This window comes from Bombina bombina, chromosome 12 (genome assembly GCF_027579735.1).
Source record: "Bombina bombina isolate aBomBom1 chromosome 12, aBomBom1.pri, whole genome shotgun sequence".
In the NCBI taxonomy this organism is placed as follows: Eukaryota; Metazoa; Chordata; class Amphibia; order Anura; family Bombinatoridae; genus Bombina; species Bombina bombina.
In genome coordinates this window covers 95788853-95812696 of record NC_069510.1, presented here as the reverse complement: position 1 = coordinate 95812696, position 23844 = coordinate 95788853, and the positions used below count along the sequence as shown (strand labels likewise).

The following is a 23844-nucleotide window of genomic DNA, read 5'->3' as shown; positions in this document are numbered from 1 at the left end:
GAGGTGCAGCCACATTCCTCTAAGCACACTGGGCAAGGAGTCCACGTCTGGTTTCCCCCATCACCCATAGGGAGACATCCCCAGGGTCATAATAATTTGCATACAAAGAGAGAAGCGCTCTACCAGGAACGAACAACAGCTCAGTGGCTTGTTCTATGGCGATTTACCACCCGGAAGCAGCCTCTTTTAGACCAGTGTGCTTTTCACAGAAGAAAACTTTCCTGAAGTATATCAGTCTGATCCTGCCAAGTAAGGTCAGTCCAGCCCCGAAATTCCAGGCAATTCTCCTCCGAACAAGGAACATGACAACCCCAGACGATCGTTTCGGCCTCCTATGGGCCTCGTCAGTGAGGTGCAGCCACATTCCTCTAAGCACACTGGGCAAGGAGTCCACGTCTGGTTTCCCCCATCACCCATAGGGAGACATCCTCAGATAGATCCTTGTCAGATGAGGATATTTCAGTATGTTGTCGGTCATTTGAAATTTCATAAACTTTATGAGAAGTTTTAAAAGACCTTTTACGTTTATTAGAAGGCGGGATGGCAGACAAAGCCTTCTGAATCGCATCAGCAATAAAATCTTTTATATTCACAGGTATATCTTGTACATTAGATGTTGAAGGAACAACAGGCATAGTACTATTACTGATGGACACATTCTCTGCATGTAAAGGTTATCATGACAACTATTACATACCACAGCTGGAGATATAATCTCCACAAATTTACAACAAATGCACTTAGCTTTGGTAGAACTGTTATCAGGCAGCAGGGTTCCAACAGGATCAGATTGAGACATCTTGCAAATGTAAAAGAAAAAACAACATATAAAGCAAAATTATCAATTTCCTTATATGCCAGTCTCAGGAATGGGAAACAAATGCAAACAGCATAGCCCTCTGACATAGAAATAAGCAAGAGGCACTTAGGAATGGGGTTTTAAAAAATTAAATTATTTGGCGCCAAGAATGACGCACAACGTAACTGAAATTTTTTTGGCACTAACAACATCCGGAAATGACACACTCGAATCATTGAAGAAGCAACCTTGTGCAAGGAACTCGGCTTCAACTAAGACGCCGGAAATTACGAATTTGCGTCATCGGACGTAACTTCGCACCAAAAAAATTCTCGCGCCAAGAATGATGCAATAAACTTTGGCATTTTGCGCCTTCACAAGCCTAATTTTGCCTGCGAAATTTAACGAGAAAACAGTCAATAGAAACAGACTATACCCCAGGTAAGAAAAAATATTTTCCTAAATATGCTTTTCCCAAATATGAAACTGACAGTCTGCAAAAGGAAATATACATAAACCTGACTCATGGCAAATATAAGTACAATACATATATTTAGAACTTTATATAAATACATAAAGTGCCAAACCATAAGACACCCATCCACATATAGCAGATAGCCAAACCAGTACTAAAACAGTTATTAGTAGAGGTAATGGTATATATAAGAGTATATCATCGATCTGAAAAGGGAGGTAGGAGATGAATCTCTACGACCGATAACAGAGAACCTATGAAATAGATCCCCGTGAGGAAAACCATTGCATTCAATAGGTGATACTCCCTTCACATCCCTCTGACATTCACTGTACTCTGAGAGGAATCGTGCTTCAAAATGCTGAGAAGCGCATATCAACGTAGAAATCTTAGCACAAACTTACTTCACCACCTCCATACGAGGCAAAGTTTGTAAAACTGAATTGTGGGTGTGGTGAGGGGTGTATTTATAGGCATTTTGAGGTTTGGGAAACTTTGTCCCTCCTGGTAGGATTGTATATCCCATACGTCACTAGCTCATGGACTCCCCCCACTCTCAAGCCTCCGATTCCTAATTAGGAAAACAAGAATTCTAGTACCATGCTGTTGGGAAAATACTTTGCAGAATTAATTGTTCAAAAAATTCAGTTTTGTGGTAATGAGACATTAACAGAAATTGTATTGATAGAGGTTAGGACAAAATAATCCTTAACCATTTTGTAAAGAAAACTTTAATTTTTTTATTTTGTATAGGTGTTATAGTAAATTGTTTCATACATGGAGTGTGAAAAGCTCACTATTGATGGTGCTACCTTATTCTTCCAATTCTTTAATATAAGGCTACGACCCACCAGAATTGCAGTATCTACTAAATTAATATTTCCTTCGCTTATTGTTAAGAGGAAACAAATATCTCTGGATTTAAGTTTCAGCCTTTTTATTAAGCCAGTATTCTATTTTGTTCCAGAACTGCAAAATTTTAGTGCAGGATCAAAAACAGTGAGGCCCATTTATCAAGCTCCAAACGGAGCTTGAGGGCCCGTGTTTCTGGCGAGTCTTCAGACTCGCCAGAAACACAAATTATGGAGCAGCGGTCAAAAGACCACTGCTCCATAAACCTGTCCGCCTGCTCTGATGAGGCGGACAGGAATCGCCACAATTCAACTACTTGATCGGGTTGATTGACACCTCCCTGCTGGAGGCCCATTGGCCGCGAGTCTGCAGGGGGCGGCGTTGCACCAGCAGCTCTTGTGAGCTACTGGTGCAATGCTGAATACGGAGAGCGTATTGCTCTCCGCATTCAGCGATGTCTGTCGGACCTGTTCCGCACAGTCGGATCAGGTCCGACAGACATTTGATAATTCGGCCTCAGTGTATTAAATCATCAGCAGGATTGCTACATTTTGAGCATTTACTTAGTATATTTAAATTCCATTTAACCATTTTCATAGGTGTAAGGTAGACTTTATTAAGTAACTTTATATGAGACTCTTTCCAAGCTACAGAAATAGGACCACCTTGAGTCCACTTGAGACTTCCCTTTATTGTATCTTTAGTAACGTCCCTATAACACATTCTCCATATCTCTACTAGCCTATTATGAGCTAATTGACCCTGTTTGGCCAACATCATTTTATATAATAGAGATATATTATGGTTCCCGGTCCTATACACAGCAATTTATGCCCTGATTTTCTCCCCACCAGGCGTTTCCACTCTAGGCTTTTTAAGTCCTTGTAGAAAATGTCTAATGTGTAGATAAGCAAAGACATTTTTATTAGGTAAATTAAATTCTCTGGATAAACTTTTGAAGGATCTCAATTGATATACAGGGAGTGCAGAATTATTAGGCAAGTTGTATTTTTGAGGATTAATTTTATTATTGAACAACAACCATGTTCTCAATGAACCCAAAAAACTCATTAATATCAAAGCTGAATATTTTTGGAAGTAGTTTTTAGTTTGTTTTTAGTTTTAGCTATTTTAGGAGGATATCTGTGTGTGCAGGTGACTATTACTGTGCATAATTATTAGGCAACTTAACAAAAAACAAATATATACCCATTTCAATTATTTATTTTTACCAGTGAAACCAATATAACATCTCAACATTCACAAATATACATTTCTGACATTCAAAAACAAAACAAAAACAAATCAGTGACCAATATAGCCACCTTTCTTTGCAAGGACACTCAAAAGCCTGCCATCCATGGATTCTGTCAGTGTTTTGATCTGTTCACCATCAACATTGCGTGCAGCAGCAACCACAGCCTCCCAGACACTGTTCAGAGAGGTGTACTGTTTTCCCTCCTTGTAAATCTCACATTTGATGATGGACCACAGGTTCTCAATGGGGTTCAGATCAGGTGAACAAGGAGGCCATGTCATTAGATTTTCTTCTTTTATACCCTTTCTTGCCAGCCACGCTGTGGAGTACTTGGACGCGTGTGATGGAGCATTGTCCTGCATGAAAATCATGTTTTTCTTGAAGGATGCAGACTTCTTCCTGTACCACTGCTTGAAGAAGGTGTCTTCCAGAAACTGTCAGTAGGACTGGGAGTTGAGCTTGACTCCATCCTCAACCCGAAAAGGCCCCACAAGCTCATCTTTGATGATACCAGCCCAAACCAGTACTCCACCTCCACCTTGCTGGCGTCTGAGTCGGACTGGAGCTCTCTGCCCTTTACCAATCCAGCCACGGGCCCATCCATCTGGCCCATCAAGACTCACTCTCATTTCATCAGTCCATAAAACCTTAGAAAAATCAGTCTTGAGATATTTCTTGGCCCAGTCTTGACGTTTCAGCTTGTGTGTCTTGTTCAGTGGTGGTCGTCTTTCAGCCTTTCTTACCTTGGCCATGTCTCTGAGTATTGCACACCTTGTGCTTTTTGGGCACTCCAGTGATGTTGCAGCTCTGAAATATGGCCAAACTGGTGGCAAGTGGCATCTTGGCAGCTGCACGCTTGACTTTTCTCAGTTCATGGGCAGTTATTTTGCGCCTTGCTTTTTCCACACGCTTCTTGCGACCCTGTTGACTATTTTGAATGAAACGCTTGATTGTTCGATGATCACGCTTCAGAAGCTTTGCAATTTTAAGAGTGCTGCATCCCTCTGCAAGATATCTCACTATTTTTGACTTTTCTGAGCCTGTCAAGTCCTTCTTTTGACCCATTTTGCCAAAGGAAAGGAAGTTGCCTAATAATTATGCACACCTGATATAGGGTGTTGATGTCATTAGACCACACCCCTTCTCATTACAGAGATGCACATCACCTAATATGCTTAATTGGTAGTAGGCTTTCGAGCCTATACAGCTTGGAGTAAGACAACATGCATAAAGAGGATGATGTGGTCAAAATACTCATTTGCCTAATAATTCTGAACTCCCTGTACAGTATCATATAATTGATAAACTAGGGATAATCCTTTTTTTCAACAAAAAGGGAGAGATTGCCCTTTCACTGATGCAGGAACCTGCATGTTGTGTGCACTTAGTGCTCAGATATTAGGGGTGGAGCCTGTCTCTTTAAATCCTCCATGTTTTTGCCCTCAGACATTTGTGTACTTAGTACCTGTTTGTTAGCATTTGTATCCTGTTTACTTTTCTGAATTTGGATTCCTGAACCTGACTAACCTTCCTGGATTCTTCCTTTGCCTCATCCCATTTGTTGTGACGTTTGGATTAAGGACTTATCACTGTGTTTGATCCTGGCTAGTTCACGTCAATTTACCCCATTTGTGCTTTGCCGTTGGACTGTCTGTATGGTATATAGGTCTTGGGCCTGCTTCTGGTTTTCCTTAAAGGGATACGGAACCCATTTTTTTTTTCTTTCATGATTCAGATAGAGCAGAAATTTTAAGCAACTTTCTAATTTACTCCTGTTATCAATTTGTATTCGTTCTCTTGGTATCTTTATTTGAAAAAGCAAGAATGTAAGCTTAGCAGCCCACCTGGGTAGCGCTTGCTGATTAGTTGCTAAATGATGCCACCAATCAGCAAGCACTACCCAGGGTGCTGTGAACCAAAAATGGGCTGGCTTGTAAGCTTTACATTCCTGCTTTTTCAAATAAAGATACCAGGAGAACGAAGAAACAATGATAATAGGAATGAATTAAAAAGTTGCTTAAAATTGCTGCTGTATCATGAAAGAAACAATTTGTGTTCAGTGTCCCTTTAAAGCTATATCCCCTGCTTTAGAGACTTATTTAGATCAATCCCTGATTTTGACCCTCTGACCCGTTTCTGTATTCTGAGTATTACTTGACAGTAAACTATATGTAAAACAAAAGCTGATACAGTGTTTTGAGAACTGATATTTGTACTGTTTTACCCCTGTTTTTTTTATCAGCAGCTATGTAAACCCTGCTTTAAAGGGACACTAAACCCTTATTTTGTATTTCATAATTCAGATAGAGCATGGAATTTTAAGCAACTTTCTAATTTACTCCTATTATAATTTTTATTTATTCTCTTGCTATCTTTATTTGAAAAGCAAGAATGTAAGCTTAGGAGCCGGCCCATTGTTTGGTTCAGCAGCTGGGTTGCGCTTGCTGACTGGTGGCTAAATGTAGCCACCAATCTGCCAGCGCTATCCTGGGTTCTGAACCAAAAATGGGACGGCTCCTTAGCTTGGATTCCTGCTTTTTCAAATAAAGATAACAAGAGAACGAAGAAAAATTGATCATTGGGAAGTTGTGTTTAGTACCCCTATAATTTCAGAGTAGTGAACCAATGGGTTAAATAATAAAACTTACTAGAATCTTGGTGGTGTAGGCACAGTTAATGGCAATGGTGTTGACTAGCAGGTCCAGTATTTTTTGATTGAGGCTGAGTTGGTCTGGTCTTTCTTTATAATGGACATCTCCAATATACGACTGCACAACCGTCATTCTGTTTGTAGTGAGAGTGCCTGTTTTGTCTGAGCAGATGGCGGTGGCATTACCCATAGTCTCACAAGCATCCAAGTGCCGAACAAGGTTGTTGTCCTTCATCATTTTCTGTTTAAGAAAAAATGTCATTGTCACGTTACTCTGCCGCTAACTAAAGGGACAGTAAACACTGTGTAATTACAAGACATTTCTCTTGTGTTGCCCTAGAAAAACACATCTTAGCTTCTTAAAAACACATTAAAGGGACACTGAACCCAAAAATGTTCTTTTGTGATTCAGATAGAGTGTGAAATTTTAAGCAACTTCCTAATTTACTCCTATTATCAAATATTCTTCGTTCTCTTGGAATCTTTATTTGAAATGCAAGAATGTAAGTTTAGATGCCGGCCCATTTTTGGTGAACAACCTGGGTTTTTCTTGCTGATTGGTGGATAAATTCATCCACCAATAAAAAAGTGCTGTCCAGAGTCCTGAACAAAAAAAAGCTTAGGTGCCTTCTTTTTCAAATAAAGATAGCAAGAGAACAAAGAAAATAATTGATAATAGGAGTAAATTAGAACGTTGCTTAAAATTGCCTGCTATATCTGAATCACAAAAGAAAAAATTTGGGTTCAGTGTCCCTTTAACATCCTTTTTACTGCAATTATTTATCAATAGCCAAACTCCCCCCAACATTGTAATTATTTTGGGAGCCAATCCGGGGTTTAGTCGGCAGACAACAAGCTTAGCCTTGGTCATAAAGTTAGTATAGAGTGCACTGTTATTTCATAAAGCCAATTAGGGAAATATATACTGTGTAGCAGGGTTAGGCTTGAGAAGACAGCAGGGTGCAGAGCTAAATAACACAAAAGGGGGCATAATAAATAATGAAAGTATAATGCAAAGTTTTTTCAATGGGCTACATTTACCAAGCAGCGATTGCTGCTCCGGAGGCCCGTCGTTTCAGACTCACCTAAAACAATAGTTAAAGGGACAGTCAAATTCAAAATAAACTTTCATGATTCAGATAGGGCATGTCATTTTAAACAACTTTCCAATTTACTTTTATCACCAATTTTGCTGTGTTCGCTTAGTATTCTTATTTGAAAGCTAAACCTAGGTAGGCTCATATGCTAATTTATTAGGCCTTAAGTCTGTCAAAAGAAATTAAATAAGGGGGCAGTCTGCAGAGGCTTAGATACAAGGTAATTACAGAGGTAAAGGTGTATTAATATAACAGTGTTGTTTATGCAAAACTGGGAATGGGTAATAAAGGGATTATCTATCTTTTTAAATAACAAAATTCTGGTGTTGACTGTCCCTTTAAGAAGCAGCGATCTTGATATTGATATTGAAATAATCCCGATCTGATTGGCCGCCCGCAAGCAGAGGGCAGCATTGCACAAGCATTACTTGTGAAACACTTGTGCAATGGTAAATGTGGACAGCATATGCAGCGATATCCACCCAACATTTAATAAATGGAGTCCATAATGTGTAAGTAATCATTTTATGGAAAAATCGCAAGGTATTTACTATCCCTTTAATAATGGTAACAGGTTTACAGTATTTTATGCTTATGCTAGGTTTTGGAACTACATTTCCCATGACGCTCAGCCAGCTGATATGCTGGCTGAGCATCATCGGAAATGTAGTTTCAAAAACCTCTGGAGGGCCAAGCCTGAGAATGTCTGCTTTAGATACTCTAAATGTTATTGTTATTGAAAACACAATATATAGTGCTTCAAAAGAAAGTTCTATCATTGGGGGTATATTACATCTCATTAGTAGAGCTTTGTTCAATGTTGGGTTTTCTCAGGGTTACCAAGAAAAGTTTTGTAAACTCCACTAATACTGTGTATTGAGAGAATTCAACAGTGATATTCTCAACCAGTGATGGAGAACTTTGGCACTCCAGATGTTTTAGAACTACATTTCCCATGATGCTCAACTGCAGAGAGCTAAGGCAGCATGGGAAATGTAGTTCTGAAATATCTGGAGTGTCAAGGTTTGCCATCACTGTTCTAAACCATCAGAATTTGGATTTATCTAATTCAACAACCATAGTTTTGACCTATCTTTGGCTGCTTGTACATTGTTTTTTTCCGTGTTCTTGGATAAGTTCAAGATATTTTTTTGTCGCTCATGAGTGCTAACTGCTCTCAAGGTAAAAAAAACACAATTTATGCTTACCTGATAAATTTATTTCTCTTGTGGTGTATGCAGTCCACGGATCATCCATTACTTGTGGGATATTCTCATTCCCAACAGGAAGTTGCAAGAAGACACCCACAGCAGAGCTGTAATATAGCTCCTCCCCTAACTGTCATAGCCAGTCATTCGACCGAAAACAAGCCGAGAAAGGAGGAACCATAGGGTGCAGTGGTTACTGTAGTTTAAATTTAAAAATTACCTGCCTTATAATGACAGGGCGGGCCGTGGACTGGATACACCACAAGAGAAATACATTTATCAGGTAAGCATAAATTGTGTTTTCTCTTGTAAGGTGTATCCAGTCCACGGATCATCCATTACTTGTGGGATACCAATACCAAAGCTAAAGTACACGGATGAAGGGAGGGACAAGGCAGGAACTTAAATGGAAGGAACCACTGCCCGTAAAACCTTTCTCCCAAATATAGCCTCCGAAGAAGCAAAAGTATCAAATTTGTAAAATTTGAAAAAATATGAAGCGAAGACCAAGTCGTCGCCTTGCAAATCTGATCAAAAGAAGCCTCATTTTTAAAGGCCCAAGTGGAAGCCACAGCTCTAGTAGAATGAGCTGTAATCCTTTCAGGAGGCTGCTGTCCAGCAGTCTCATAGGCTAAGCGGATTAAGCTTCTTAGTCAAAAAGAAAAAGAGGTTGCCGAAGCCTTTTGACCTCTCCTCTGTCCAGAGTAGACAACAAACAAAGCAGATGTTTGACGAAAATCTTTAGTAGCTTGTAAGTAAAACTTTAAAGCACGGACCACGTCCAAATTGTGTAACACAAGGATGGAACAGCAATCTCTTGATTGATATTCTTGTTAGATACCACCTTAGGTAAGAACCCAGGTTTGGTACGCAGGACTACTTTATCCATATGAAAAATCAGATAAGGAGAATCACATTGTAAGGCAGATAGCTCAGAGACTCTACGAGCCGAGGAAATAGCTACCAAAAAAAGAACTTTCCAAGATAAAAGCTTGATATCTATGGAATGAAGAGGTTCAAACGGAACTCCTTGAAGAACCTTAAGAACCAAGTTTAAGCTCCATGGTGGAGCAACAGGTTTACACACAGGCTTGATTCTAACTAAAGCCTGACAAAATGCCTGAACGTCTGGAACATCTGCCAGATGCTTAACTAGCTGACAATCCTTTTTCCAAACCTTCTTGGAGAAAAGATAATATCCTAGCAATCCTGACCTTACTCCATGAGTAACCCTTGGATTCACACCAATAAAGATATCTACGCCATACCTTATGGTAAATTTTCCTGGTGACAGGCTTTCGTGCCTGTCTTAAGGTATCAATAACTGACTCGGAGAAGCCACGCTTTGATAAAATCAAGCGTTCAATCTCCAGGCAGTCAGCCTCAGAGAAATTAGATTTGGATGGTTGAAAGGACCCTGAAGTAGAAGGTCCTGTTTCAGAGGCAGAGACCATGGTGGAAAGGATGACATGTCCACTAGATCTGCATACCAGGTCCTGCGTGGCCACGCAGGTGCTATCAGAATCACTGATGCTCTCTCCTGCTTGATCTTGGCAATCAGTCGAGGGAGCAGAGGAAACGGTGGAAACACATAAGCCAGGTTGAAAGACCAGGGCGCTGCTAGAGCATCTATCAGTGTCGCCTTGGGATCCCTGGACCTGGATCCGTAACACGGAAGCTTGGCATTCTGGCGAGACGCCATGAGATCCAGTTCTGGTTTGCCCCAACGATGAATCAGTTGTGCAAATGCCTCCGGATGGAGTTCCCACTCTCCCGGATGAAAAGTCTGACGACTTAGAAAATCCGCCTCCCAGTGCTCTACACCTGGGATATGGATAGCTGATAGGTGGCAAGAGTGAATCTCTGCCCAGCGAATTATTTTTGAAACTTCTAACATCTCTAGGGAACTTCTCGTTCCCCCTTGATGGTTGATGTAAGCTACAGTCGTGATGTTGTCCGACTGAAATCTGATGTACCTCAGAGTTGCTAACTGAGGCCAAGCCTGTAGAGCCTTGAATATCGCTCTTAGTTCCAGAATATTTAATGGAAGGAGAGACTCCTCCTGAGTCTACGATCCCTGAGCCTTCAGGGAGTTCCAGACTGCACCCCAACCTAGAAGGCTGGCATCTGTCGTAACAATTGTCCAATCTGGCCTGCGAAAGGTCATACCTTTGGACAGATGGACCCGAGATAGCCACCAGAGAAGAGAATCCCTGGTCTCTTGGTCCAGATTCAGTTGAGGGGACAAATCTGTGTAATCCCCGCTCCACTGACTGAGCATGCATAGTTGCAGCGGTCTGAGATGTAAGCGTGCAAACAGCACTATGTCCATTGCCGCTACCATTAAGCCGATTACTTCCATACACTGAACCACCGAAGGGCGCGGAATGGAATGAAGAACCCGGCAGGAATTTAGAAGCTTTGATAACCTGGACTCCGTCAGGTGAATTTTCATTTCTACAGAATCTATCAGAGTCCCTAGAAAGGAAACTCTTGTGAGTGGGGATAGAGAACTCTTTTCCTCGTTCACTTTCCACCCATGCGACCACAGAAATGCCAGTACTACGTCCATATGAGACTTGGCAATTTGGAAGTTTGACGCCTGTATCAGGATGTCGTCTAAATAAGGGGCTACTGCTATGCCCCGCGGCCTTAGGACCGCCATAAGTGACCCTAGAACCTTTGTAAAGATTCTTGGGGCTTTAGCTAATCCCAAGGGAAGAGCTACAACTGGTAATGCCTGTCTTAAAAGGCAAACCTGAGAAACCGATGATGATCTTTGTGTATCGGAATGTGAAGATAAGCATCCTTTAGATCCACTGTAGTCATATATTGACCCTCCTGGATCAGTGGTAGGATGGTACGAATAGTTTCCATCTTGAATGACGGAACTTTGAGGAATTTGTTTAAGATCTTTAGATCCAAAATTGGTCTGAAGGTTCCCTCTTTTTTGGGAACCACAAACAGATTTGAGTAAAAACCCTGTCCCTGTTCCTCCATTGGAACTGGATGGATCACTCCCATAACTAGGAGGAGTCATACACAGTGTAAGAATGCCTCTCTCTTTATCTGGTGTGCAGATAATTGTGAAAGGTGAAATCTCCCTTTTGGGGGGGAAGCTTTGAAGTCCAGAAGATATCCCTGGGATATAATTTCCAATGCCCAGGGATCCTGAACATCTCTTGCCCACGCCTGGGCAAAGAGTGAAAGTCTGCCCCCTACTAGATCCGTTCCCGGATAGGGGGCCGTTCCTTCATGCTGTCTTAGAGGCAGCAGCAGGCTTTTTTACCTGCTTACCTTTTTTCCATGTCAGGTTTGGTCTCCAGACCGTCTTGGATTGAGCAAAAGTTCCCTCTTGTTTATTATTAGAGGAAGTTGATGCCGCACCTGCCTTGAAGTTTTGAAAGGCACGAAAATTAGACTGTTTGGCCCTAGATTTGGACCTGTCCTGAGGAAGGGCATGACCTTTTCCTCCAGTGATATCAGCAATAATCTCCTTCAACCAGGCCCGAATAGGGTCTGCCCCTTGAAGGGAATGTTAAGTAGCTTAGATTTTGAAGTCACGTCAGCTGACCATGATCTAAGCCATAGCGCTCTGCGCGCCTGTATAGCAAAACCAGAATTCATAGCCGTTAGTTTAGTCAAATGAACAATGGCATCAGAATAAAAGAATTGGCTAGCTTAAGTGCTCTAAGTTTGCCAAGTATGTCATCCAATGGAGTCGCTACCTGTAAAGCCTCTTCCAGAGACTCAAACCAGTACGCCGCAGCAGCAGTGACAGGGGCAATGCATGCAAGGGGCTGTAGGATAAAACCTTGTTGAATAAATATTTTCTTAAGGTAACCTCTAATTTTTTATCCATTGGATCTAAAAAAAAAAAAAAGCACAACTGTCCTCGACAGGGATAGTAGTACGCTTTACTAGAGTAGAAACTGCTCCCTCCACCTTAGGGACTGTCTGCCATAAGTCCCATGTGGTGGCGTCTATTGGAAACATTTTTCTAAAAATAGAAGGGGAAGAGAACGGCACACCTGGTCTATCCCATTCCTTATTAATAATTTCTGTAAACCTTTTAGGTATTTTGAAAAACATCAGTACACACCGGCACTGCAAAGTATTTATCCAGTCTACACAATTTCTCTGGCACTGCAATGGTATCACAGTCATTCAGAGCAGCTAAAACCTCCCTAAGCAACACACGGAGGTGTTCAAGCTTAAATTTAAATGTAGAAATATAAGAATCAGGTATCTTTCCTGAGTCATTAACATCACCCACTGACTGAAGCTCTCTTTCCTCAGCTTCTGCATATTGTGAGGCAGTATCAGACATGGTTCTTAAAGCGTCAGTATGCTCTGCATTTTGTCTCACCCCAGAGCTATCTCGCTAACCTCTAAGTTCAGGTAGTCTGGCTAATACTGCTGACAGTGTATTTTCCATGACTGCCGCCATGTCTTGTAAAGTAAACACTATGGGCGCCCTAGATGTACTTGGCGCCATTTGAGCGTGAGTCCTTTAAGCGGGAGTCAAAGGGTCTGACACGTGGGGAAAGTTAGTCGGCATAACTTCCCCCTCATCAGATTCCTCTGGTGATACATTTTTTAAAGACAGAAAATGATTTTTATTGCATAAAATGAAATCAGTACATTTGGTACACATTCTAAGAGGGGGTTCCACCATGGCTTTTAAACATAATAAACAAGGAGTTTCTTCTATGTCAGACATGTTTATACAGAATAGCAATGAGACTAGCAAGCTTGAAAAACACTTTAAATCAAGTTAACAAGCAAATATAAAAAACGGTACTGTGCCTTTAAGAGAAACAAATTTTGTCAGAATTTGAAAAACAATGAAAAAATGCAGTAAATCAAACGAAATTTTTACAGTGTGTATAATAGGCTAACAGAGCATTGCACCCACTTGCAAATGGATGATTAACCCCTTAGTTCAAAAAACGGATCAAAAAAACGAAATAGACGTTTTTTTTAACAGTCACAACCAACTGCCACAGCAAGCTGTGGCCCTACCTTCCCCAATAAACGACTTTGGAAAGCCTTTGGGCCCTTTAGAGATGTCCTATAGCATTCAGAGGGCCTTTGAGGGAAGCTGGATGTCACAGTATGTAATTTTAACTGCACCAACTGTAACTTTTATACTACAACAGTGGAAATTGTTTCTAGTCAAAATTTAAGCCAGCCATGTGGAAAAAACTAGGCCCCAATAAAGTTTTATCACCAAAGCATATATAAAAACGATTAAACATGCCAGCAAACGTTTATATTGCAATATCATAAGGGTATTACCCATGGGAGTAAGCATGATACCAGTCGTTATTAAATCACTGTATTCAGGCTTAACTTACATTAATCCGGTATCAGCAGCATTTTCTAGTGTTTTCCATCTCTAGAAAAAATTATAACTGCACATACCTGATAGCAGAATAAACTGCACACCATTCTCTCGCTGAAGTTACCTCATCTGTGTAATCCCCTCAGACATATGTGAGAATAGCAATGGATCTTAGTTACAACCTGCTAAGATCATAGAAACCTCAGGCAGATTCTTCTTCTATTTACTGCCTGAGATAAAATAGCACAACTCCGGTACTATTTAAAAATAACAAACTTTTGATTGAAGAAAATAAACTAGCTATATTTAACCACTCTCTCCTACAACGTCCTTGCTTGTTGAGAGTTGCAAGAGAATGACTAGCTATGACAGTTAGGGGAGGAGCTATATTACAGCTCTGCTGTGGGTGTCTTCTTGCAACTTCCTGTTGGGAATGAGAATATCCCACAAGTAATGGATGATCCGTGGACTGGATACACCTTACAAGAGAAAATATTACTCTTGAGTTAGCGCTAGTATTATAAGGTAAACATTTAGCGAGTGAGGAAATGACTCAGGCGTGCTAACTTCAGGACTTTGGATACCGTGACCACGCTCACCCCTCTCCCCATAGACTTCTATGGGGCACGATATAGAAAGCCTTTTCATTTTATCGCTCGTGCACTAACCTGAAGCTGCACTTTAATGCCGGAGGTGCGTTAGGAATACTTTAAATTCCTATGTTCTTAACTTGGAATAATTTTCTTTAATTTTTAAATATATATATTATATACTGTATATATATTGTACATCCACAACACGTACGCACTCCTGTAAGGTTTGTTAAAGGGACACTCAGGTTAAATAAAATTTTCATGATTCAGATACAGCATGTAATTTTAAACAACTTTCCAATTTACTTCCATTAAAAAAAATGTGCAGTCTTTTTATATAAAAGACATTTTATATGTATTTTATATTTATTTTTGAGTCACCAGATCCTACTGAGCATGTGCAATAATTCACAGACTATACGTATATGCATTTGTGATTGGCTGATTCCCATCACATGGTACAAGGGGAGTGGAAATAGACATAACTTTGAAATTTGTTATAAAATAATCTACTACTCATTTGAAGTTCAGACTAAGTGATATTGCATTGTCTTGTTATCTTGCATTTGTTGATTATGCAAATCTAATGTGTTGACTGGTCCTTTAAGTTGCCCAGGTGATTCCTCAATTTTCAGACATAAATTCAGGTAAACAGGAGGGCACTCACGGGTCTTTCCATCAACAAACAATTTCCTTTATTTACATGAATGAAATCACATACAGGTTGACGGTTCGGCTGGTCAGCCTTTTTCAAGAGAATCTTCACTTGTTAGTAATTGCAGCTTCTCATGCCGCCATTCCAGATAACAAGCGAAGATTGACTGTACCAGCTGAAACGTCGACCTGTATGTGATTTAATTCATGTAAATAAAGGAATTTATTTATTGATGGAAAGACCCGTGAGTGCCCTCCTGTTTTCCTGAATTTATATATATATATATATATATATATATATATATATATATATATATATATATATATATACACACTGTATATATATATATATATATATATATATATACTGTATATATACAGAATTTTGTTTATAGAAATATATATTTAAAAAGAAAAAGGTTGAACATAGGAATTTAACATAGGCATTTAAAGTTTTTCTAATAAAAACAAAACATTAAAATTGATTAAAAATGATATTTGCATGTTTCAAGGTATTTGATTGGAAAGGGCTCAAAAGTGTATACATATGTCTATATATCTATATATATATCTATATGTGCATATACTAATTTACATATAAACACATAAATACTCATCTGATGAAGGGACGTGTCCCTGAAACGCGTTGTGGAACTGTGGTCTGGCCAGGCAAATGTTGCTATTCACAGCTTTTTGGCTTTTTTTTTTTTTTAGCATTTTTTAGTATCGTTTTTTGTTTAGGTTTTACTCTCTGCATCAGTATGTATATAACTTATGCTGCTAGTAACTAGTGTGTTCTTCTTTTAGAACTATCTTAAAGGGATACTAAACCCACATTTTTTCTTTCAGATAGAGAATGCAATTTTAAGCAACTTTCTAATTTACTCCTATTATCAATTTTTCTTCATTCTCTTGATATCTTTATTTAAAAAGCAGGAATGTGAAGCTTAGTTGCCGGCCCATTTTAGGTTCAGTACCTTGGATAGCACTTGTTTATTGGTGGCTACAATTGGCAAACCAATAAGTAAGCATAACCCAGGTTCTGAAACAAAAATGGGCCGGCTCCTAGGCTTTACATTCCTGATTTTTAAATAAAGATACTAAAAAAAACGAAGAAAAATTGTAATAGGAGTAAATTAGAAAGTTGCTTAAAATTCCATGCTCTATACTATAATCGTGTTTGTAATGCGTCCGTCGCCAGTGGCAAACGCATCATCAAAGGAATGTTGGCTGCGCGAGGATCCACCTGGATGCAGCGTAGGCAAACCCGAAGCCTTAAAAAAAAAAAAGTGATCGCACGAAATAACTAAAAAACACGTAACCGCCCGCAAGAAATAAAAAAAAACACGTAACCGCCTGCATGAAGTATAACAAAAAATCCTAACCTCTCGCAGAAAATATTAAGAAACACCTAAACCGCAAACCCCCACATTGCAATAAACCTAATTAATCTATTAACCCCTAAACCGCTAAACCCCCACATCGCAATAAACCTATTTAACCTATTAACTCTTAAACCGCCAACTCCCCACATCGCAAGAAACCTATTAACCCCTAAACCGCCAAACCCCCACATCGCAATAAACCTATTAATATATTTAGCCCTATACTGCCAACCCCCCCACAACGCAAATAACTAATTTAATTACTAAGCCCCCTAACCTAACACCCCCTAAATAACACCAATTACTACTAAATTACAATTAAAATAAAAAATCTTAACATTAAGTTACTAAAAATAAAAAAGTCTAACATTGCAGAAAAAAATTATCAAAAATAAAAAAAAATATACCTAATCCCTATAAAAATTAAAAAAGCCCCCCAAATAAAAACACCCCTAATCTAAACTAGACTACCCATAGCCCTTAAAAGGGCATTTTGTAGGGCAATACCTAGTTAAACAGTTAAACAGCTCGTTTACGTTTAAAATATACTAAGACACCCTAACAGTAAAAACCCCCACCCACAAACCCCCCCCCCCAAAAAAAAAAACTAACACTAAAAGAAACTAAACTACCCATTGCCCCTAAAGGGGCATTTGTATGGGCATTGCCCTTAAAAGGGCATTCAGCTTTTTTAATGCCCTTAAAAGGGCAATCAGCTCTTTCTCTTGCAAGGTGTATCCAGTCCACGGATTCATCCTTTACTTGTGGGATATTCTCATTCCCTACAGGAAGTAGCAAAGAGAGCACACAGCAAAGCTGTCCATATAGCTCCCCCTCTAGCTCCACCCCCCAGTCATTCTCTTTGCTGGCTCTAAACACTAGGGTCTCTCTCAGGAGTGTAAAGTGAATGTGGTGTTAGAATTGTAGTTTTATTATCTTCAATCAAAAGTTTGTTATTTTAAATGGTACCGGTTTGTACTATTTACTCTCTAGCAGAAAAGTGATGAAGATTTCTGCTGAGAGGAAAATGATTTTAGCATGTTGTAACTAAAATCCTCTGCTGTTCCCACACAGGACTGAGGATTACCAGAAAACTTCAGTTGGGGGGAACGGTTTGCAGGGTAACTGCAATAAGGTATGTTCAGTCATTTATTTCTAGACAAGACTGAGATAATGCTAGAAGAGACTGACAATATCCCCATGAGGGGAGGGTAAGCTAGTTCACAGAATTAGTAAGGAATTGAATGCTTACATAATAGGGCTAATATACTGGTTGACACTTATTCAGGGCAATCGATTGTTTAGCTAAGGAAAAATCGTTTTGCAAGACACTTTGAAAGCCCTTTTGGGTTCTTTCTGGGGTTATTACCACATGGCTGTTTTTTAGTCACTTAGGAGTGATTTACTAGGCCTCACAGCTCCGGAGTAGAGTGGGAGGGCACTTAGAATTGCAGATAAGTTCATGCTGTTTCACATGGAGGGTCCTGCTGATGTTTGAGGGCCTAAAAGAAGCTATATTCCCCCAAATCTGATCCCTAAGGGAAGGTAGGGCCACAGCAAGGCTGTGGCAAGGTGCTGTAGTGATTTAACCAGGTGTTGGCTTTAAGCTGCTCCGGTTTGGGCATTAAGGGGTTAATCGTTTTGAAACTTGGGGTGCAATCTTATTAAGGCTTTAGCTACATACTCGGAAAGATTGATGCATTTTTCACCGTTTTGTAAAATTGTGTGCTCTTTTTATCTCTTAAAGGCACAGTAACGTTTTTTCAAATTGTGTTTTTTATTTGATTAAAGTGATTCCAAGCCTGTTTGTATACTCTACTAGTCTTTTAAACATGTCTGACACTAAGGAAAATCCTTGTTCAATGTGTTTAGAAGCCATGGTGGAACCCCCTCTCAAAATGTGTCCCAGTTGTACTGATATGTCTATACACTTTAAAGATCATATTGTTGCACTTAAGAATGTGGCCCAAGATGATTCTCAGACTGAAGGTAACGAGGGTAGCCCGTCTGCCTCTCCCCAAGTGTCACAACCAGTTACGACCGCGCAAGCGACGCCTAGTACCTCTAGTACGTCTAACCCTTTTACATTACAAGACTTAGCGGCAGTCATGGATAATTCTCTTACAGCCTTCTTATCTAAACTGCCCGTGTTACCTGCAAAGCGTGATAGCTCCGTTTTAAGAACAGATTATGAGCATTCTGACGCTTTGGTAGCCGTATCCGATATACCCTCACAACGCTCTGAAGTGGGAGCGAGGGATTTGATGTCTGAGGGAGAAGTCTCTGATTCAGGAAGGGTTCCTCCCCAGACAGATTCAGATACATTAGCTTTAAAATTCAAACTAGAACACCTCCGTGTTTTACTTAGGGAGGTATTAGCTACTCTGGATGACTGTGACCCTTTGGTGATCCCAGAGAAATTGTGTAAAATGGACAAGTACCTAGAGGTCACTGTTTACACGGATGCATTTCCGGTCCCTAAGAGGATTGCGGATATCATTACTAGGGAGTGGGATAGGCCAGGTGTCCCTTTTGTCCCCCCTCCTGTTTTTAAGAAAATGTTCCCCATATCTGACCCCATGCGGGACTCGTGGCAGACGATCCCTAAGGTGGAGGAGGCTGTTTCTACACTAGCTAAACGCACAACCATACCAATTGAAGACAGTTGTGCTTTTAAAGACCCTATGGATAAAAATATACTTCAAATATCTGCTTTGTCTATCCTGTTACACAAGCGTCTGGCAGAGGTACCAGACGTTCAAGCGTTTGCTCAGGCTTTAGTCAGAATCAAGCCTGTCTATAAACCTGTGGCTCCGCCATGGAGTTTGAATCTAGTTCATTCAGTTCTTCAAGGGGTTCCGTTTGAACCTTTACATTCCATAGACATTAAGTTGTTATCTTGGAAAGTTTTGTTTTTGATAGCTATCTCTTCTGCTCGAAGAGTTTCAGAATTATCTGCCTTACAGTGTGATTCACCTTACCTGGTGTTCCACGCAGATAAGGTTTGCGTACCAAGCCTGGTTTTCTTCCTAAAGTTGTTTCTAACAAGAATATTAACCAGGAAATAGTTGTTCCTTCTCTGTGTCCTAATCCATCTTCGAAGAAGGAACGTCTATTTCAGACAAACATCTTCTTTGTTTGTTATCTATTCTGGTAAGAGGAGAGGTCAGAAAGCGACTGCTACCTCTCTTTCCTTTTGGCTGAAAAGCATCATCCGTTTGGCCTATGAGACTACTGACCAGCAGCCTCCTGAAAGAATTACTGTTCATTCTACCAGAGCAGTGGCTTCCACATGGGCTTTCAAAAATGAGGCTTCTGTTGAACAGATTTGTAAGGCAGCGACTTGGTCTTCACTGCATACTTTTGCCAAATTTTACAAATTCGATACTTTTGCTTCTTCAGAGGTTATTTTTGGGAGAAAGGTTTTGCAAGCAGTGGTGCCTTCCGTTTAAGGTATCTGTCTTGTTCCCTCCCTTCATCCGTGTCCTAAAGCTTTGGTATTGGTATCCCACAAGTAAAGGATGAATCCGTGGACTGGATACACCTTGCAAGAGAAAACAGAATTTATGCTTACCTGATAAATTACTTTCTCTTGCGGTGTATCCAGTCCACGGCCCGCCCTGGCATTTAAGTCAGGTAAAAAATTTTTTGTTTAAACTACAGTCACCACTGCACCCTATGGTTTCTCCTTTTTCTTCCTAACCTTTGGTCGAATGACTGGGGGGTGGAGCTAGAGGGGGAGCTATATGGACAGCTTTGCTGTGTGCTCTCTTTGCTACTTCCTGTAGGGAATGAGAATATCCCACAAGTAAAGGATGAATCCGTGGACTGGATACACCGCAAGAGAAAGTAATTTATCAGGTAAGCATAAATTCTGTTTTTTCAAGCCAAAAAAACCCTAATCTTAAAAAAAATTACAAGAAAAGAAAATCCTAAAACTAAGCCTAAAAATAGCTACTCACCGTTCCTGAAGTCCGGCGGAGGTCTTCTTCCAGGCGGCTCCATCATCTTCTATCTTCATTTGGAGCGAAGGCGGCGCGGAGGTGGGTCCCCGATGCACGGATCCTCAGCGGTGGTCCTCAAAGGCGGCGGTCCTCAGCGGCATGAAGGCTCCTCTTCATGCGATTGTCTGTCGCACACTGAAGATTGAATGCAAGTTACCCCATATTTATTGTGGTACCTTGCATTCCATGAGTGAGAGCTACTGAAATCTTATTGGCTGATTTGAACAGCCAATAGGATTTCAGTAGCTCTAATCCTATTGGCTGATTTTAAAATTTCAGCCACTATGGAATGCATGTTACCCCAAATTGAATGCAGTAACTTGCATTCAATCTTCAGTGTTCTATGGACATCGTATAGAGAGGAGCATCCATGCCCCCGAGAAAGGCTGCCGCCACCGAGGAGCACCGCCGTTGAGGACCGCAGCTGAGGATCCATGCATCGGGGAAGACAGCTCCGCACCTCCGCTCCGCCCCACCATCATTCTCGATGAAGATAGAAGATGATGGAGCCGTCTAGAAGAAGACCTTCTCCACCGGACTTCAGGAAAGGTGAGTACCTATTTGGGGCTTAGTCTTAGGCTTTTTTTGGGGGGGTTGGGGGTGGCTTTTTTTTTTTAGATTAGGATTTTTTGGGCTGGAAAAGAGCTGGTTGGCCTTTTAAGGGCAATGCCCATGCAAATGCCCCTCTAGGGGCAATGGGTAGTTTATTTATTTTTAATGTTAGCTTTTTTAATTTTGGGGGGTTTGGTGGGTTTTACTGTTAGGGGGTAAAAGTAAAAGAGCTGTTTAACTTAGGGTAATGCCCTACAAAATGCCCTATTAAGGGCTATTGGTAGTTTAGTATTAGATTAGGGAGTGTTTTTATTTTGGGGGGATTTTTTATTTTTATAGGGGTATTAGTTTAGGTTTAAATTTTTTATTTTAAATAGCTTTGTTTATTTTTTTCTGTAATTTTACTTTTTTTTTATTTTTTGTAACTTTAGCTTAGGGGTTTGTATTTTTAAACATAGATTTAGGCTTATCGCCTAGACTGATTCGTAAAAGAAAAAAATTGGCTTTAGTATCCCTTTAGTATCTCTTTAATGCTTACTATTTGATACGCTGCTAGCATTTTGTATGTTTCATTTCCTGTTTTGATATGCACATTACTCATGCTGTCAGTAATTAGTGCGTTTCACTAGCACTTTTTATATATATCGCCAGCATTTAATGTGTATTGAATTTGACTTATTGAGGCCAATTTAACAAATGTCTTGCGGACCTGATCCGGCAGTGCGGATCAGGTCCGCAAGACATCGCTGAATGCGGAGAGCAGTACGCTCTCCATATTCAGCATTGCACCAGCAGCAAACAAGAGCTGCTGGTGCAACGCCGCCCCCTGCAGACTTGCGGCCAATCGTACTCAATTGGGTTGAATTCCGGCGATTCCTGTCTTTGTAACCGCTGCTCTATAACTTGTGTTTCTGGCGAGTCTGAAGACTCGCCAGAAACACGGGCCGTCAAGCTCCGTTCGGCGCTTGATAGATAGGCCCCATTGTATCAACATATTTTATATACACCTAATGCTTGTATCGATACCTTGACATTTTTTACTGAAATGGAAGTTAAGAAGCAGCGGGATTATGCGCACTTTACATTTAAATAACTGAAATGATTCATTCTGGAAATGTGGTTTTAAGGGTTATTTATCTCTAATATATTGGAGCACTTTATTATTGCTCTACTGCTTGCATAGGGCATAAATACAAGTAAATCTATCTCCAGAACAGCAAAGCACTACTGGGACCGAGATGAACACATCTGGCATAGGCATATGTGCATAGCCATGTGCATTGCTGCTCCTAAGCTTACCTATGTATGCTTTTCAACAAAAGACACCAAGAGAACAACTAACTTTGATAACGGAAGTCAATTTAAAAGTTTGGAACTTCTCATATTTAAATTAGTGCAACAAAAGAGGTAAATGAACAAATTCTCAAATAAAACAGTGCAGCTTTTGAGTTATTTGGGGTAGATATATTAACTGTCGAGTGGACATGATTCGCTGTAGCATACGCTGTCTGCATTAAACATTGCACAAGCATTTCTGGTGAAATTATTGTGCAATGCCGTCCCATGCTCACTGGCGGCCAATAGGCCACTAGCAGGGGCTGTCAATCATCCGGATCAGGATGATTTCAGTGGCGGACAGGTTAAGGAGCAGCGGTCTAATGGGCCTCTGAAGCAGAATTCGCTGCTTAATAAATGGAGCCCTTTGTTCTCATTGGCTAATGCTTTATTTAAAGGGATAGTAAATACCAAAAAATGTTATTGTTTAAAAAGATAGATAATCCCTTTATTTACCATTCCCCCAGTTTTGCATAACCAACACTGTTATAGAAATATACTTTTTATCTCTGTAATTACCTTGCATCTAAGCTTCTGCTGACTGCCTCCTTATCTCAGATCTTTTGACAGACTTGCATTTCAGGCAAATAGTGCGGACTCTTAAATAACTTCATGTGCATGAGCACAATATTATCTATATGAAACACATGAACTAACACCCTCTAGCTGTGAAAAACTGTCAATTGCATTCAAATTAGAGGCGGCCTTCAAGGGCTTAGAAATTAGCATATGAGCCTACCTAGGTTTAGCCTTCAACTAAGAATAACACGAGAACAAACCAAATTTAATGATAAAAGTAAATTAGAAAGTTGTTTAAAATGACATGCCCTATCTGAATCATGGTTTAATTTAGAATTTACTGTCCCTTTAAATATCCAAGGTACAAATGGTATTTTTAATGGCTTGAAACGTGTATTCAGATGTTGGCTTGTAAAATACTATAACTAGATTGGGCTCCATTTATGAATGCATCTGAGCTCACCTAGGATTACTCTTTAACAAAGGATAACAAGACAACTAAGCAAAATTGATGATAGAAGTAAATTGGAAAGTTGTTTAAAATTCCATGTTCAGTTCAATCTATTCAAGTTTAATTTTGCGTTTACTATCCCTGTAACTCTAAATTATTTTATTTAAAGGGATAGGACAGTCAAAATTAAACTTGCATGATTCAGATAGAGCGTGTCATTGTAAGACACTTTTAAATTTACTTTTATTTTTAAATGTGCTTTGTTCTCTTGGTATACCTTGTTGGAAAAAAAAATAAATACACACATATCTTACACTAGTGGGAGCTGGCTGCTGATTGGTGCCTTCACACATTTGTCTCTTGTGATTGGCTAACTAGATATGTTCCGCTAGCTGCCAGTAGTGCAATGCTGTTCCTTTAGCAAAAGATAACAAGAGAGTGAAGCAAATTTGATAATAAAAGTGAATTGGAAAGTTGTTTAAAATTGTATGTTCTATTCAAACCACAAAAGCAAATTCTGGTGTTTCCTGACCCTTTAAGCCCCCAGTCAACATTCAATCCTAATGATTTTTATGATATCATAGAACAAAATGGAAACCACAATTAATTAGTTGTGTAGCATAACCAGATTGAAAGAAATACAGATTATACTGACCATGCCATGG

At 40.0% G+C, this 23844-nt stretch overlaps 1 protein-coding gene across 1 annotated transcript in view; it reads right to left on the bottom strand.

Moving 5' to 3' along the window:
* ATP2B3 (ATPase plasma membrane Ca2+ transporting 3) overlaps window positions 1-23844 on the bottom strand; it is a 287085-nt gene that overhangs the window by 116180 nt on the left and 147061 nt on the right. The window contains exon 9 of the mRNA XM_053695746.1: window positions 6033-6275. Coding sequence (XP_053551721.1) covers window positions 6033-6275 — 243 coding nt within the window. The remainder of the gene's footprint in view (window positions 1-6032; window positions 6276-23844) is intronic.